Source organism: Oncorhynchus keta, chromosome 6 (assembly GCF_023373465.1).
Source record: "Oncorhynchus keta strain PuntledgeMale-10-30-2019 chromosome 6, Oket_V2, whole genome shotgun sequence".
In the NCBI taxonomy this organism is placed as follows: domain Eukaryota; kingdom Metazoa; phylum Chordata; class Actinopteri; order Salmoniformes; family Salmonidae; genus Oncorhynchus; species Oncorhynchus keta.
Window position 1 is genome coordinate 40964757 of NC_068426.1, and position 17775 is coordinate 40982531.

The 17775-nt window shown below is 43.6% G+C and overlaps 1 protein-coding gene across 3 annotated transcripts; it reads left to right on the forward strand.

Moving 5' to 3' along the window:
• The first annotated feature begins 5113 nt into the window (after window positions 1-5113).
• Window positions 5114-17514, forward strand: LOC118385521 (RING finger protein 122-like). 3 transcript variants are annotated; one of them, XM_035772730.2, is made up of 7 exons: window positions 5114-5266; window positions 5400-5551; window positions 6874-7059; window positions 14047-14092; window positions 14498-14539; window positions 15691-15773; window positions 15928-17514. In XM_035772730.2, the coding sequence occupies exons 3-7, from the start codon at window positions 6950-6952 to the stop codon at window positions 16040-16042; spliced, it is 396 nt and encodes a 131-aa protein (XP_035628623.1). In that variant the 5' UTR covers window positions 5114-5266; window positions 5400-5551; window positions 6874-6949; the 3' UTR covers window positions 16043-17514. The 3 variants fall into 3 exon arrangements, with proteins under 3 accessions (XP_035628623.1, XP_035628622.1, XP_035628624.1); XM_035772729.2 differs by having other exon boundaries at window positions 5137-5266; window positions 5397-5551; XM_035772731.2 differs by having other exon boundaries at window positions 5137-5261.
• The last annotated feature ends 261 nt before the right edge of the window (window positions 17515-17775 follow it).

A 17775-nucleotide genomic window follows, 5' to 3' on the forward strand; every position in this document is an offset into this window, starting at 1 on the left:
AAACATGAAAATAGATCCCTCGCATTCTGGTCTTGACAAAAAAAGAAGTAAACTGTCTAGAGCAGTCCAATCTCATTCAACCCAGAACTAAAATCTTGTGCAATTTGGTCAGATGCGGGACTCAATTCTGGGTCCACGTGTCAGAAATTGGTTACGGTTAGGCAAAGTCTCCACCCTCGCAAAAGGAAAGTCTCAGCCAAAGCCTTTTTTTTTTTTTTCACTTTTCAATCTAAACATTTCTAAAGTAGAAATAGCCCACTTTAGATGAGGCCACGCAAAAAGACAATATATCACTTTTTGTATTTTTTTAAATGTCCAAATGCTCCAATAAGTTGCTAGTGGTTATCCAATGTGATGCAACAGTAACACTAATGCACCCCTAGCCTGCCCCCCTAGCCCCCCCTAGCCTGCCCCCTAGCCTGCCCCCTAGCCTGCCCCCTAGCCTGCCCCCTAGCCTGCCCCCTAGCCTGCCCCTAGCCTGCACCCCTAGCCTGCCCCCTAGCCTACACCCCTAGCCTGCCCCCTAGCCTGCCCCCTAGCCTGCCCCCCTAGCCTGCCCCCCTAGCCTGCACCCCTAGCCTGCACCCCTAGCCTGCACCCCTAGCCTGCACCCCTAGCCTGCCCGAGAACCACTGTATTCACTGCTAGTCATTTTCCCAGTCAGGTCAGATTTCCTGCCAGGTTTTGTACAATGAGTGATGCGTTTTCAGTCCGTGAGAAGGCAGTGTCATAGCTAGCTGGCTGAGCCAATGGCAAACACTGCATGGCGGGAATTTCACTATTGGTAGAAGGACCGAAATCGGTGCAGATGGGAAATGTTTTTTAAAACGACGGGGAATGGTAAAAATGCTGTCGTTCCAGTGTTGATAGAAAGAAATGTCACAGCTGTATCAAGTAAAGAAACGGCAAATGTCCTAGGTGGTGCATTTGCAGCATTGCATAGATGTGAGCAGCTGTGTGATGAAAGTAAGAGGAGACGTAGGGGACAGTTAAAGGAGCAGGGAGATATTTTAAAGGAAAAAAAAGGGGGAGTCGGGAGAAGCTATGGATGCAGAGTTTTGTGTTTGAGATGAGAAGGGCGTTGGAGGGCTGTGGGCAGACTGCTCCAGGAGAAGATAGGGCATGTTATGCAACGTTTAAGCAGTGTGTTGGAAGCAGTGTCAGGGTTGTGTAATAAGGTGTGGAGGACCGGGGTGATACCTGCTGGGTGGAACATGTGGTGATATTGCCGTTTGTAAAACCAGGTAAAGATTCTGCTAGGGCGGGCAGTTATAGGCCTATCGCGCTGACATCCAACAAGTGTAAGTTGGGAAGGTTGATCATGTTGAGTGCATTGGGGGACATCTATATAACCGGATCATGGACTTCCTTTTCGATCAAGTCATACGCTGTGCGGGTGGGGTCAGAACAGTCAATGTGGTTTGAAGTGGACAATTGTACTCCTCAGGGAAAGGTGATTAGTCTGGTGTTGTTCACCTTGATGATAGAAGACATATTAAAGGAGATAAGACAGGGAGTGGGTGTGGCCTTGTATGTTGATGATGGGGCTGTATGGAAGAGAGGGGATGTGTCTGGTGTTGTTCACCTTGATGATGGAAGACATATTAAAGGAGATGAGACAGGGAGTGGGTGTGGCCTTGTATGTTGATGATGGAGCTGTATGCAAGAGAGGGGATGTGTCTGGTGTTGTTCACCTTGATGATAGAAGACATATTAAAGGAGATAAGACAGGGAGTGGGTGTGGCCTTGTATGTTGATGATGGAGCTGTATGCAAGAGAGGGGATGTGTCTGGTGTTGTTCACCTTGATGATAGAAGACATATTAAAGGAGATGAGACAGGGAGTGGGTGTGGCCTTGTATGTTGATGATGGAGCTGTATGGAAGAGAGGGATGTGTCTGGTGTTGTTCACCTTGATGATGGAAACATATGTGATTGGGAAGACAAGATGCTGTGGCCTGTGGAAGATGATGGGGCTGTATGGAAGGAGGGGATGTGTCTGGTGTTGTTCACCTTGATGATGGAAGTTTATTAAAGGAGATGAGACAGGTAAAAATGTTAGGATGGAAATGTATGGAAGGATATGTCTGAGTTGTTCACCTTGGTATGATAGGACATATTAAAGAGATGAGACACCTGAAACCCCACCTGGCTTGCATGTTGATGATGGAGCTATGGAAGAGTAGGTGGGAATGTGAAATATGTGATGAAAAAAAATGTAGAGTTAGATGCAAGATGGTCTCACTGGGGTTTAGGATGTCTGTGGCCAAGTCCTACTTTCTGATGTTTTCTAGGAGGGAGGTAAAAATGTTAGGCTGCAAATATAAGGTCAGGATATCTGAGTTTAAGTATTTAGGTATGTGGTTTGTTGAGAGGCTTACGTGAAAGAGACATGTTGAGTATATTGAAATGAAGTGTAGGAATGTGTGTGGAGAGATATATAGATCATCGGTATGTGGGAGCACGTAAGCAGTTAACGGATAATAATAATAATAATATATGCCATTTAGCAGACGCTTTTATCCAAAGCGACTTACAGTCATGTGTGCATACATTCTACGTATGGGTGGTCCCGGGGATTGAACCCACTACCCTGGCGTTACAAGCGCCATGCTCTACCAACTGAGCTACAGAAGGACCACAGATTATGTGTCAGTGTATGCGGCCGAGTTGATGGCCATGATTATAGGTTTGAGATGGGCGGAGTAGGTGAAACCACTCAGAGTGGTGATCTGCTCTGATTCGGTACAGTGCTGAGTGGTGTGGAGACGGGCAGGTCGGATGGGGGAGACTTGTTTGTGGAGATGATGGTGCTGTTAATGGGACTGGAGAGGATGGGAGGGGTGGTGAGCTTTGGCTGGGTTCCCGCCCATGTGGGTGTGGTGGTTAATGAGAAGGCTGATGTGGTGGCTAAGAGTACGGTGAGGAGAGAGGGTGTAGATATTCAGGTCCTGCTGGGCTGCAGGTAAGTCAAGTCCTTGATCCGAGCAAAAGAGCTCGATCTTTAGCAAAGGGAGTGGGATTCTAGTAGTAAGATTTGGACACACAGGTTGGAATGCCACGTGTTGGATGATAGGGAGAAATTAAAAAGGTTTGTGTGATGAGTGTTTAGTGGAGGAAACAGTGGAGCATGTGTTGATATTTTGTTCATATTATGATATAGATAGGGAGAGATTGTGTGAAAGGGTTAAAGAGGCTGGACGGGGTTGGGGTTTGGGTGGTGAAGTGGGGGGAAGTGGTGTATAGGGATCTATTTCACTTTCTTAGAGGAACAGGACTAATGAAGAGAATGTAATGTAGGTAGAATATGACTGGCCTCACACTCCAGTACGGTATTTATTCTTAACATTTATTTAACTAGGCAAGTCAGTTAAGCAGAAATTCTTATTTACAATGACGGCCTACCCCGGCCAAACCTGGATGATGCTGGGCCAATTGTGCGCCACCCTATGGGACTCCCAATCACAGCCGGATGTGATATAGCCTGGATCCGAACTAGGGACGGTAGTGACGCCTCTTGCACTGAGATACAGTACCTTAGTCCGCTGCCCCACTCGGGAGCCCAAAAGTAGGTGGTGGTGTACGATTATTTTGGCTAGCGAGCTACTTCAGTTCACACAAGTGTACTGGCACGGAATAAAGCCATAAAGCCCAGTTCATAAGATGAGAAACGATGCAACGGTTCGTTTGATCTGAACGGTCTAGTTTTAGAACGTCTCATGTCATTGGGTATTGAAGAAGTCAACTTTATAGCCAAAAAGTTGCGACAAGAAGGATCCATTAGCCATTCAAAGAACAGTACGCTAACATTCTGTGTTCAGCTGAGCTAGCAAAGCAGAGAACTAGCTATTTTGCTGTACATACAGTTGAAGTCGGAAGTTTACATACACTTAGGTTGGAGTCATTAAAACTCGTTTTTCAACCACTCCACACATTTCTTGTTAACAACCTACAGTTCTGGCAAGTTGGTTATGACACAAGTACATTTTCCAACAATTGTTTACAGACAGATTATTTCACTTAGAATTCACTGTATCACAATTCCAGTGGGTCAGAAGTTTACATATATTTTTATTAGGGATCCCCATTAGCTGCTAACTTCTTCCTGGGGTCCAAACACATTAAGACACTTGTATTACACACAAAACAAAATATAAAACCGCAAACACTGCCACATCACATATCCACAACACAAAATGTATGAAACCACTATACAACAATATTACAGTGTACATGTGTAGAGTGTTTGTGCTAGCGCCCGTATGTGTTTGCGTGTGCTTGTACCTGTGTGTGTATCTCTGTACAGTCCCTGCTGTTTCATAAGGTGGATTTGCAACAGGCAAAGTGTATATACAAACATGACCTGAATCATTTGAACTGAATCATTTCAAACCCATTTTTAATAGGTTTGAATTCTTCATATTATCATACATTCAATATATTTTGTTTATCTTCTTTTTTTTTTAAACTTGCATTACTACACTTTCGCTTTAAATAATGTTTATACATTTACATTTCTTTTCATTTTGGTACAATTATTTTCAACTCAAATTGGCTCGATAAGAGAAGGCGAGGAAAATGAATTGTTTCCACTTTATACCTCTGCAGGGTTGGTGGGTTGAACTAACGTAGGTTAATGCGATTAGCATGAGGTTGTAAGTAACAACAACATTTCCCATGACAAAGACATATCTGATATTAGCAGAAATCTTAAATTCTTGTTAATCTAACTGCACTGTCCAATTTACAGTAGCTATTACAGTGAAAGAATACCATGCTATTATTTGAGGAGAGTGCACTGCTATGAACTTGAAATGTTATTCATGAACCAATTAGGCACATTTGGGCAGTCTTGAGACAATATTTTTTTAACAGAAATGCAATGGTTCATTGAATCAGTCTAAAACATTGCCCGTGCACTGCTGCCATCTAGTGGCCAAAATCTACATTGCGCATGGATTCTGAAATCACATATTGGTCTTTCTCTTGCATTTCAAAACTGCATGTTTTTTTCTTTGTATTATCTTCTACCAGATCTAATGTATAATTGCTTCAGGTCATGAGCGACAGGCAGCTAAATTTGGGTACGTCATTTTAGGCGAAAATTTAAAAAGAAAGGGGCGGATCCTTAAATGAATAGGCTTCCCTCGCGGAATTAGCTGTAACGTTAATGTTGTGTAAGACAATACCAAGGCAGGACTTCTCGCGTTACGAAAATAACAACAGATGTAGAATCCAGAAGTAAAATTGCCTACAGATGTGGTAAGGTACGAGCCACGGTCGACTCCTTTTCCATCTCTATGACAACTTTTTTCTTTTGTCTTTTTTAAAAGTGTCAGTATACCTCATGGCAACATTTTCATCTTTATGTCTGTTTTGGTTGGGACATTGGAAAAGAAGGACCATAGAGAGAGAGAGAGAAATTCCTACTGAATGAAGAATGTATAGTCCAGCTGTGAGCCGCATCCATTCACGACGAACTACGGGTGTTTATGAAGAATCAACATGTTCTACCATCGAGGGGCAGTCTGTGAGCCTTCTTCGTTATAACGGTAAGAATTTTACGCATAACACATTTGTTTCTGTTAACGTTTCAAAAGATTAACTTCACCACTGTGTGATATTGCATTGTTTTAATGGTTTTGCAAGAACAAGTTATGAGCTGACACCACTATGTGACTTTTTTTTATTTTATTGTACGATATGCGCAAATTTCGCTCATAACACCAGGTCTACTTGCATCACTTTATATCATCGTTTCTATTACTAACACATTGGACATTTTGACGAAACATATCCTCCGGTGAAAATAAATGATATGATCGTCAGTAATGGAATGTCATTGTCCCTTGGTGACTTTACGTCACTGTAAGTATGCAGTGTGCGCAACTTCTCTTTTGTGCGCAAACAGTTCTTGATATCCAAGTCTGTTTTATGGTAAATTGAGACAACAGACAAGAGTAAACTTATTGATTCTATACTTTATATTACACACACTTATACATTTGCCTTCAAATTATCTTGGGAAAAAAGTGGATTAAGTGTTTGGAAATCACAGTCTCATATCCAGTGGCTCTTCTAACAGTGATCCACACCAACATCTGTGCTTCAGAGTGCCCGCACAAGCACACACACTGCGCGCACACACCTGCAGTTTGATCTCTGTTTTCTCAGCCAATAAACTGAACATGTGCTGCTTGACCAATAGAGTTTAGGAATATAGTCTGTAGGCAAGGGCTTACCTAGGGCAGTGTGTACCGTGTGTATGTGTGTGTGTACGTGGACCAGGGCCTGAAAATACAGCTGTTCTGTATTCATGCTGTACAGTCCTACATCAGAAGACTAGGACATTAGTAAGCCCATATAGCTGTAACCGATGTGAAATGGCTAGCGAGTTAGCAGTGGTGCGAGCTAATAGCGTGGGTGCTTCGTGGGTGGTTGTTGTCGATGTGTGCAGAGTGCCTGGTTCGAGCCCAGGTTGGGGTGAGGAGAGGGAAGGAAGCAATACTGTTACATAGACAATAGTCACAGATTTGGATCAGCTCACCTCCCCCAATCCCAGCTAACATTAGATACAAACTGCCCTTAGATCAGTGTCTATTGGCAACTTCATATCTTGCCAGCTTCACAGCACCTGAGCTACAGTATGTCTCGCCACAGACTGCATCACTTCCTGCTTTGTCAGTGCCTGTTGTCTTATCCCTCACCCACAACAGAGACCGGCTGGGTGTCTTACTGTTAGCGTGTGTTGTGTTATTCTGGCGTGAGTGCTGTGCGTTTTGTTTGCGTGCTTGCATTCTTTTTTTGTAATCAACATTCTTAACGTGCACGCTTTTTCTGAAATCATTGAATGTTTGTGTGTGTCTCCCTCCAGGGTGTGTGTGTCTGGTTCACTGTCAGAGGGGAAAGATCAGAGGTCACAGCAGGTCGGGGGCTAGAAGTTAGGGATCATGTCTGCCGTGGCGTTCCAGGACCTTCCTCTTAACGTCTACATGGTCATCTTCGGGACCGGAGTCTTCGTCTTCGTCCTCAGCCTCATCTTCTGCTGCTACTTCATCAGGTAAACATATCCCTCCAACTATTTATCTATCTGTCTGTCTGTCTGCTAGTGTTGCACGGTATACCGAAACTTCCATTCCTTTTTTATACTAAAATGTGAAAAACGGTTGGGTACTAGAATTGTGGTTACTCTCAGTAATTGTGCCAAATGTGTCTCACGGATCAAGTCTGTCTATCAGCGCAGCTGAGGCTGAGGGCTCTGGCAGGCCGCATCTTGGCTCAAGAATGAGTCATTACTGGTTAAAAGAAGCCACTTCTATGCAAATGTTGTTGATCAGTAAAATGAAATAAATGCCACATGGAAATCAATACCATGAAATCAGTTAAAATAAGCACAATAACTCAAAGTGACTTCAATGGCTAATTTCTCTGAACTGGGAGAAAAAAACAACACCAGATTCACATGGAATGCGTTACAGTTACATAGGATGAAGAAGCAATACTCCAAGCAGCAGCTCCATATACTTGTCAGATATAGAGAACTGATACTGTATACTGGTTGTTGGTGTGAGATAGGCATGGGGTGTGGGTGGCTTTTGATACTTTTATTGGCTTCCTCATGTCTTACTCGTTGTTAGGAGGAATGATGGTCCAAATCGAATGTTAGGTACTATATTTTTATTTGTAACACATTCTTATTTACAATGATGGCCTAGCAAAAGGCAAAAGGCCTCCTGCGGGGACGGGGACCTGGGATTAAATATTAAAAAATAAATACAGTCGTGGCCAAAAGTTTTGAGACACAAATATTAATTTCCACAAAGTTTGCCGCTTCAGTGTCTTTAGATATTTTTTGTCAGATGTTACTATGGAATACTTAAGTATAATTACAAGCATTTCACAAGTGTTAAAGGCCTTTATTGACAATTACATTAAGTTGATGCAAAGAGTCAATATTTGCAGTGTTGACCCTTCTTTTTCAAGACCTCTGCAATCCGCCCTGGCATGCTGTCAGTTAACTTCTGGGCCACATCCTGACTGATGGCAGCCCATTCTTGCATCATCAATGCTTGGAGTTTGTCAGAATATGTGGATTTTTCGTGGTCAATCTTGAGGATTGACCACAAGTTCTCAATGGGATTATCACTTTTGCCTTATGGCAAGGTGCTCCGTCATGCTGGAAAAGGCATTTGTTCGTCACCAAACTGTTCCTGGATGGTTGGGAGAAGTTGCTCTCGGAGGATGTGTTGGTACCATTCTTTATTCATGGCTGTGTTCTTAGGCAAAATTGTGAGTGAGCCCACTCCCTTGGCTGAGAAGCAACCCCACACATGAATGGTCTCAGGATGCTTTACTGTTGGCATGACACAGGACTGATGGTAGCATTCACATTGTCTTCTCCGGACAAGCTTTTTCCAGATGCCCCAAACAATCGGAAAGGGGATTCATCAGAGAAAATGATTTGACCCCAGTCCTCAGCAGTCCAATCCCTGTACCTTTTGCAGAATATCAGTCTGTCCCTGATGTTTTTCCTGGAGAGAAGTGGCTTCTTTGCTGCCATTCAATGACACCAGAACATCCTCCAAAAGTCTTCACCTCACTGTGCGTGCTGATGCACTCACACCTGCCTGCTGCCATTCCTGAGCAAGCTCTGTACTGGTGGTGCCCCGGTCCTGGTGCTTTCTGGACTTTCTTGAGCGCCCTAAAGCCTTCTTCACAACAATTGAACCACTCTCCTTGAAGTTCTTGATGATCTGATAAATGGTTGATTTAGGTGCAATCATACTGGCAGCAATATCCTTTCCTGTGAAGGCCTTTTTGTGCAAAGCAATGATGACGGCATGTGTTTCCTTGCAGGAAACCATCGTTGACAGAGGAAGAACAATGATTCCAAGCACCACCCTCCTTTTGAAGCTTCCAGTCTGTTATTCAAACTCAATCAGCATGACAAAGTGATCTCCAGCCTTGTCCTCGTCAATACTCACACCTGTGTTAACGAGACAATCACTGACATGATGTCAGCTGGTCCTTTTGTGGCACGGCTGAAATGCAGTGGAATATTTTGTGGGGGATTCAGTTCATTTGCATGGCAAAGAGGGACTTTGCAATTAATCGCAATTCATCTGATCACTCTTCATAACATTCTGGAGTATATGCAAATTGCCATCATACAAACTGAGTCAGCAGACTTTGTGAAAATTAATATTTGTGTCATTCTAAAAACTTTTGGCTACGACTGTACAATGTAGAAATATAGGACAAAACACACATCACTCTGTCAACAAGAGACACAACACAACGCTACATAAAGACAACAACATTTCAAGGCAGAAACACATGACAACACAGCATGGTAGCAACACAACATAACAACAACATGGTAGCAACACAACATGGTAGCAGCACAAAACATGGTACAAACATTATTGGGCACAGACAGCAGCACAAAGGGCAAGAAGGTAGAGACAACAAAGCAGCCACAACTGTCAGTAAGAGTGTCCATGATTGAGTCTTTGAATGAAGAGATTGAGATAAAACTGTTGGGTTTGAGTGTTTGTAGCAGCTCGTTCTAGTCGCTAGCTGCAGGGAACTGAAAAGAGGAGCGACCCAGGGATGTGTGTGCTTTGGGTACCTTTATGTGACTGGCAGAAGGAGGATGTGGGCTGCAGTAGATATCTCAGATAGGGGAAGGGAGGCCTAAGAAGGTTTTATAAATAAGCATCAACCAGTGGGTCTTGCAACAGGTATGCAGAGATGACCAGTTTACAGAGGAGTATAGAGTGCAGGGATGTGTCCTATAAGGAGCATTGGTAGCCAAATGGTAAAGAACGGTAAAGAACATCTAGCCGCTCGAGAGCACCCTTACCTGCCGATCTATAAATGATGTCTCCGTAATCTAACATGGGCAGGATGGTCATCTGAATCAGGGTTAGTTTGGCAGATGGGGTGAAAGAGGAGTGATTACGATAGAGGAAACCAAGTCTAGATTTAACTTTAGCCTGCAGCTTTTGATATGTGCTGAGAGAACGACAGTGCACCGTCAAGAACCTCAAGTTCTTTTACCAAACCACATGACCTTTGTTTTGGAGGTTTTCAGAACAAGGTTAAGATTAGAGAAAGCTTGTTGGACATTAAGAAAGCTTTGTTGTAGAGCATTTACCACAAAATCCAAGGAGGGGCCAGTTGAGTAGAAGACTGTATCATCTGCATATAAATGGATGAGAGAGCTTCCTACTGCCTGAGCTATGTTGTTGATGTAAATTGAGAAGGGCGTGGGGCCTAGGTTCGAGCCTTGGGGTACTCCCTTGCTGATAGGCAGTGGCTGAGACAGCTGATTTTCTGACTGCATTCTTTGAGAGAGGTAATTAGCAAACCAGCACGAAGACCCCTCAGAGACACCAATACTCCTTAGCCCGGCCCACAAGAATGGAATGGTCTACCGTATCAAAAGCTTTGGCCAAGTCAATAAAAATAGCAGCACAATATTGCTTAGAATCAAGGGCAATGGTGACATCATTGAGGACCTTTAAGGTTGCAGTGACCCATCCTTATCCTGAGCGGAAACCGGTTTGCATACCCGAGAGAATACTATAGACATCAAGAAAGCCAGTCAGTTCATTATTGACAAGTTTTTCCAACACTTTTGATAAATAAATCTTATAAATTAAAATGTCCAAATTGGGGTGCAAACAATTAGCATAATTTAATCAAATTCTATTTAAACAAAAGAATGTTTCAGGAATGATAATCTTATCAGTTTCTAACTACAGAAATGATTTGAGAACAATATGAGACGGTGGGTGCGTTTTGAGGTGGAATAGGCCAATAGGGTACATCTTGATTTGACCAGTTTATCAATAAGAGATTTACCATTCAAATACACTATAATCATTATGTTGTTATGTCGTTTGATTGGTGAAGACAAATTCAAATTGATAACATGATTGAATAATTGGTTAATTAAAGTATGCCGTATGCATTGAAGCATAAATACTGACGATCAAAAAATACTGACGTAAAACATTTGAAACGTAATGAAATTGAACTCAAAAGATGCCCAGTGATTGAATAGAGTTTCTCATTCTGGAAAAAGTGCCATTCTGTGACGTTGGCTGATGTGCCTACTTTATTTTACCGTGGTATCGTTTTGTTATCAAATCCATCCACCTGACAGGTGTGGCATATCAAGAAACTGATTAAACGGCATGAGCATTACACAGGTGCACCTTGCGCTGGGGGACAATAATAGACCACTCTAAAATGTGCAGTTTTGTCACACATCACAATGCCACAGATGTCTCAAGTTTTGAGGGATTTGGCATGCTGACTGCAGGAATGTTCACCGGAGCTGTTGCCAGATAATTGGTTGTTCAGTTCTCTACCATAAGCCACTTCCAACGTTGTTTTAGAGAATTTGGCAGTACGTCTAATCGGCCTCACAACATCAGACCACATCAGGCTTCTTCACTGCAGGATCGTCTGAGACCAGCCACCCGGACAGCTGATGAAACTGTAGGTTTGCACAATCAAATAAGTTCTGCACAAACTGTCAGAAACCATCTTAGGGAAGCTCATTTGCATGCTCGTCATCCTCACTAGGGTCTTGACCTGACTGCAGTTTGTAACCGACTTCAGTGGGGAAATGATCACCTTTGATGACCATTGTCACACTGGAGAAGTGTGCTCTTCACGGATGAATCACGGTTTCAACTGTACCAGGCAGACAGTGTGTATGGTGTCGTGTGGGCGACCGGTTTGCTGATGTCAACGTTGTGAACAGAGTGCCCCATGGTGGTGGTGGGGTTATGGTATGGGCAGACATAAGCTACGGACAACGAGCACAATTGCATTTTATTGATGACAATTTGAATGCATAGAGATACCGTGATGAGACCCTGAGGCCCGTTGTCGTGCCATTCATCCACCGCCATCCCCTCATGTTTCAGCATGATAATACATGGCTCCATGTCGCAAGGATCTCTACACAATTTCTGGAAGCTGAAAATGTCCCAGTTCTTCCATGGCCTGCATACTCACCAGACATGTCACCCATTGAGCATGTTTGGGATGCTCTGGATCGACCTGTACGACAGTGTTCCAGTTCCAGCCAATATGCAACAACTCAGCCATTGAAGAGGAGAAAGATTCCACAATCAACAGCCTGATCAACTCTATGTGAAGGAGATGTGTCGCGCTGCATGAGTCAAATGGTGGTCACACCAAATACTGACTGGTTTTCTGATCCATGCCACTACCTTTTTTTAAAAATGTATCTGTGACCAACAAAATCTGTATTCCCAATCATGAGAAATCCATAAATTTCCTTATATGAAATGTAACTCAGTAAAATCTTAGAAATTGTTTACATGTTGCGTTTATATTTTTGTTCAGTGTAGATCCCCATGGATCTTGAAATGTCCAAAATGTGTTTGCATGAGTGTGTATGTGTGACTGTTATTACAGTTACTGTGACTAAGGCTTCTCTAAAAAGCTCTTTAGAATCAGGTCCAGGCTATTGTTGTCATGGGGGACTCCTCGCCCCGTCCCTCTGTTTCCTCTGTCCTTAAGTATTTCCCAACTCAAACAATCAGCTACAGATGATTATCAGCCTGGTTTGTCCCCGAGTCTATTTAAGGCCTCAGGCAGCAGCCCCGCGGTTGGAAGTAAACGTAGGGTCCTCCTCCTATCCTGAACCTCCCACACATAGGGCCCTATAAAATCCGCGATGCAGAGAACGCGGCCGGGATCACGGAATCCTGACATTAAAATGTAATTCAACAATATTCAAAAATGTATTCAACTTAGTAAGGCTTCAACTAAATGTATTGAAAATGAATTAATTTGCCCAAGTTTATCATAAGACTATAAATAGTGATTTGTATTTCCTGCAACTTTCTGAAGAGTCAATGAGAATTGCTCTGGTCTGTGAATGTGTGGTGTGCGTGTCTACCACATTGTGTAGCCTTTAGCAATGATGCTAATGAAAAGTCTTCTGGTAGATAGAAATGTGCCTTTCCCCAAAACCTTCTCAATCAAATGTTAACTACAAAGTAACCTATGCTTACCTGGCATAATTATAACATTATTATTTGCATCAATTCAGTGGGTATTTATTTTGCAAACTCTACCATCACAACAAAAAAACCACACTAGACAACAGCCTCTTGCTAGTTGCATGCTGCAATTAAAGGGCAACTACACACAAAAATCTAAATTTCTCTATTTATATCCCAGACCTCAAAAAGTGGTCTCCTGCTGTGGTTTAAGCATTGTTGTGGACTCACAAAAAAACTAAATTGGATTGTTTTAAAAAGTGTGAATTTAAGAGCAAAAACCAAAGAAAAACTGGAAAATGGAAACCTGAAATAACTAAATGGAGAAAACAGAATTTGGGGGGAAACTAAACGGAATCAGGCAAAAAATGAAAGTGATTTAATAGGGCCCTACACACACTTATACAAACACACACAGTAGACAAATGCACATTCACACACACACACACACTCACACAAACAAAACACACACATGCACATGTTAAGACAATGAATGTCTATTGTTTTCATCCGTGTTGTGACAAAGAGGATTTACCACAGTGGTAACTGGAGACTGCTCTGGGTCTGAAGGGTTATTGAGCCTTAATGAAGTGAGATTGTGTTCAGTGTGAACAACACAGCACTGTGTCTGGGTTATGACCATCTTTGCTCCACAATGTGGTCCTTTCAAAGTGGCCGAGAGGAGAGGAAAGCAGAGGCATTATGCCCATTGAAACTGAGTGGGCACAGCGGGCACAGCGGGCACGAGTCCCTTTATTACATCTGTTTGGTGAAAACGGGCTACCGATTATGGTCATTTTTACACAGAATTATTATTTGTCGATTAGTGCACTTTCAAAGTAAAAATACAACTTTGACTAGTGCCAATCGTTTCAGCTTATGTACCTCTAGGGTGATTACAGACAGGTGCATTGAAGAAACCACTGTCTGTCCCTCTGTCTGCCTGTCTTCTTACTCAGTTGTACTAAAAGTCTCTCCTCTCTTTCTCCTCCCAGTAAACTAAGGCACCAGGCTCGGCGAGAGAGGTTTGGATACAAAGCTGTAAGTCACGTCACAACACCACAAAAACACTCACGTTCCTGAAGCCTGTCTTCTATAAGTCAGTCATGTTCAAACACACTGCACGTATAACACAATTACTTCATGACACGTTTTGCATACAAACTCAGGGTGTCTTCCAGGTCACCTTTTTTTGCAGTCGTTGCTGTCCATATAATCAGAAGCACAATGCCTGGAGAGTTGTTCAGGAATACATTACAGAAATATATTGTAACTGCAATGAAGACCGTCCCACAACAATCCTCACAAAGTCTCCGGCCCCCCAGTGTTGAGAGCAAAACCATTCCAATGATCTTTTAAACACTCCTCCATCTTGTGAATGGAAAACCTGTTTCATTCCATGTTTGTCTCACAACTCTGGCGGTAATCACTGATGCTTTTTCACAGGTGGTATTCAAAGGGGATACAAGGAAACTGAATCTGCACGGGGTAAGTTTGTTATTCTTCTCTCCATTATGCTTCTGTTTAGTGCACTGTTTTTACACTCTCCAACCACCTTCTCTCTCTCCCCTGGTTTCTCTCTTTCTCTCTCTCCCCTGGTTTCTCTCTTTCTCTCTCTCCCCTGGTTTCTCTCTCTCACTCTCTCTCCCCTGGTTTCTCTCTCTTTCTCTCTCTCCCCTGGTTTCTCTCTCTTTCTCTCTCTCCCCTGGTTTCTCTCTCTTTCTCTCTCTCCCCTGGTTTCTCTCTCTTCTCTCTCCCCTGGTTTCTCTCTCTCTCTCTCTCTCCTGGTTTCTCTCTCTTTCTCTCTCTCCCCTGGTTTCTCTCTCTTTCTCTCTCTCTCCTGGTTTCTCTCTCTTTCTCTCTCTCCCCTGGTTTCTCTCTCTTTCTCTCTCTCCCCTGGTTTCTCTCTCTCTCTCTCTCTCCTGGTTTCTCTCTCTTCTCTCTCTCCCCTGGTTTCTCTCTCTCGCTCTCTCTCCCCTGGTTTCTCTCTCTCGCTCTCTCTCCCCTGGTTTCTCTCTTTCTCGCTCTCTCTCCCTGGTTTCTCTCTTTCTCTCTCTCCCCTGGTTTCTCTCTCTCGCTCTCTCTCCCCTGGTTTCTCTCTCTCCCCTTCTCTCTCTCCCCCCTGGTTTCTCTCTCTCGCTATCTTTCCCCCCCTGGTTTCTCTCTTGCTATCTTTCCCTGGTTTCTCTCTTGCTATCTTTCCCCTGGTTTCTCTCTTGCTATCTTTCCCCTGGTTTCTCTCTCGCTCTCTCTCCCCTGGTTTCTCTCTCTTTCTCTCTCTCCCCTGGTTTCTCTCTCTCGTTCTCTCTCCCCTGGTTTCTCTCTCTCCCCTGGTTTCTCTCTCTTTCTCTCTCTCCCCTGGTTTCTCTCTCTCTTTCTCTCTCTCCCCTGGGGTCTCTCTCTCGCTCTCTCTCCCCTGGTTTCTCTCTCTCGCTCTCTCTCCCCTGGTTTCTCTCTCTCGCTCTCTCTCCCCTGGTTTCTCTCTCTCGCTCTCTCTCCCCTGGTTTCTCTCTCTCGCTCTCTCTCCCCTGGTTTCTCTCTCTTTTCTCTCTCCCCTGGTTTCTCTCTCTCGCGCTCTCCCCCCTGGTTTCTCTCTCTTTCTCTCTCCATTGCTCTCCCTCTACTTCTCTCCATCACAGCAGACATGTGCAGTGTGCTTGGAGGACTTCAGAGTGAAAGATGAGCTAGGAGTGTTGCCATGCCAACATGCCTTTCACCGGAGGCAAGTGTCACCTCACCTCACACCAAGCAGATGGAATTCATGTGTCAGATGTGTGTGTCTGTGTGTGCGTGTGTATCTGTACGTGCATATGTGTGTGTGTGTGTGTCTGTGTGTGTACATATATGTGTCACTGAATTGTTGTTTTCCCCTGCAGTTGCCTGGTGAAGTGGCTGGAGGTGCGCTGTGTGTGTCCCATGTGTAACAAGCCCATCGCTGGACCACCTGAACATCACCACAGCCTGGGCACACTACTGGATGAACTGGTGTAGCGCATTGTCATGCCGATTCAGTTGGAACTGAGTGGTGTAACATGTTGATATGACAACACAGTTGGAATAGACTGGTCTAACAGACTACACGTCGGTAAAGTGAATTTACCGGACAAACTGTTCTTAAGGTCCAGGGAGAAAACCACAACAATGGAGAAAAAAATATTCAGATTTCAGACCCTCATGTATTGATAATGAGACGGGACACAGAGCATTATGGGTACTGTAGTATATCATACTACACCTTATCAAGTGGAGTCAGTCATTTAATGAATGACTGCCCAAACCTCTACAGTGCTCACTCAACCAGTTTCAGGAATGAGTGCAGGATTCCCAAACCAAACTCTGGGACTAAAATGTCCCTCTCAACCCTCGGTCACTGTCTGGACGAGGGGCTACCTGTTGAGGGAGAACTTCAGGTAACTCATGGGCCACATTGCCGAACACCCAGATAAAAAAATATGATGTAGAACAGACATGCCTCTCTGAAATGTAGAGTGAGGAATCATGTCAACTCTATTTGTGCCATTTCTATCTGCAACATCCAGCATGTTGCATCCTGGGGATGATGACATACATTTATTATTATTGTGACACGTTTCCTGCTGACTACACTGTGTGTGTGTGTGTGTGTGTGTGTGTGTGTGTGTGTGTGCGTGCGTGCGTGTGTCTGTCAGATCTGCATCCTGCTTATATTAAGTGGGTGTGACACACTCCTGTTTTGACCTGTAGGAGGAACAGACAGTGTATTTATTCTGACCAGTATTTCCTATAGATTTGCCAAACAAGCCTTTGCAGTTTACTGTATTGAGAATGAAGAGAGATTCAGACGCATTCCTTTCTGCATGGTAAACTGAACTGAAGCCCAATAGCTAAGTCGACAGTCCCCACGTGAACAACGCAAAGATTTTTCTATTGAAATGGAAATCATAAGACAATATCTGCTTTAGTAAATATGAGAAAAGGTCTATGGGTCCTGATTTGTTCCATGTCCTACCATGTTTGTGGTGTGTGAACGAACAGTCCTCTACTGTGTATGTAGAGCCAGAAGGAATAGAAACACACCTCACCTGCCTTAAACCCCCCTCTCACCTCTGGCTCTGAGATATGACATGGGCCATGACCCAATACTTCAACCATTCCCCTTCCACCCTCCCTTCCGCAAAGTAATCACTGACCTTACTGGATGGGTAGAAGACGTTCCACCACATAGCTTCCGTCAATACAGTCAGGTCAGATGTGTGAATATTTAGTAAAAGAGGTTGAAAGGGTACATTTTGGAAGTATTGGAAGGATTTTACAGTCCTGTTTCAGTTGCCATGTTTGTGCTCCTGTGAATGTTTCAGGGGTCACTTCTCAACACCATCCATCTCTTCATCACAGAGTGTTATTATGGACTGCCCTCACCATGAAGCCTGGAAGGGTCACTAGACTATAGTCACTATAGTCACTATACAAACAGTTACACCATGAAGCCTGGAAGGGTCACTAGACTATAGACTATAGTCACTATACAAACAGTTACACAATGAAGCCTGGAAGGGTCACTAGATAGTCACTATAGTCACTATACAAACAGTTACACAATGAAGCCTGGAAGGGTCACTAGACTATAGTCACTATAGTCAATACAGTTACACCATGAAGCCTGGAAGGGTCACTAGACTATAGTCACTATAGTCACTATACAAACACAATGAAGCCTGTTACACCTGGAAGGGTGAAGCCTGAAG

Coding starts and splice junctions, on each gene's coding strand:
- LOC118385521 (XM_035772730.2), top strand. CDS start 6,950: ATGTCTGCCGTGGCGTTCCAGGACCTTCCTCTTAACGTCTACATGGTC. Junction 14,540..15,690: donor GGAAACTGAATCTGCACGGG/GTAAGTTTGTTA, acceptor TCTCCATCACAG/CAGACATGTGCAGTGTGCTT. Junction 15,774..15,927: donor CAACATGCCTTTCACCGGAG/GCAAGTGTCACC, acceptor TTTCCCCTGCAG/TTGCCTGGTGAAGTGGCTGG.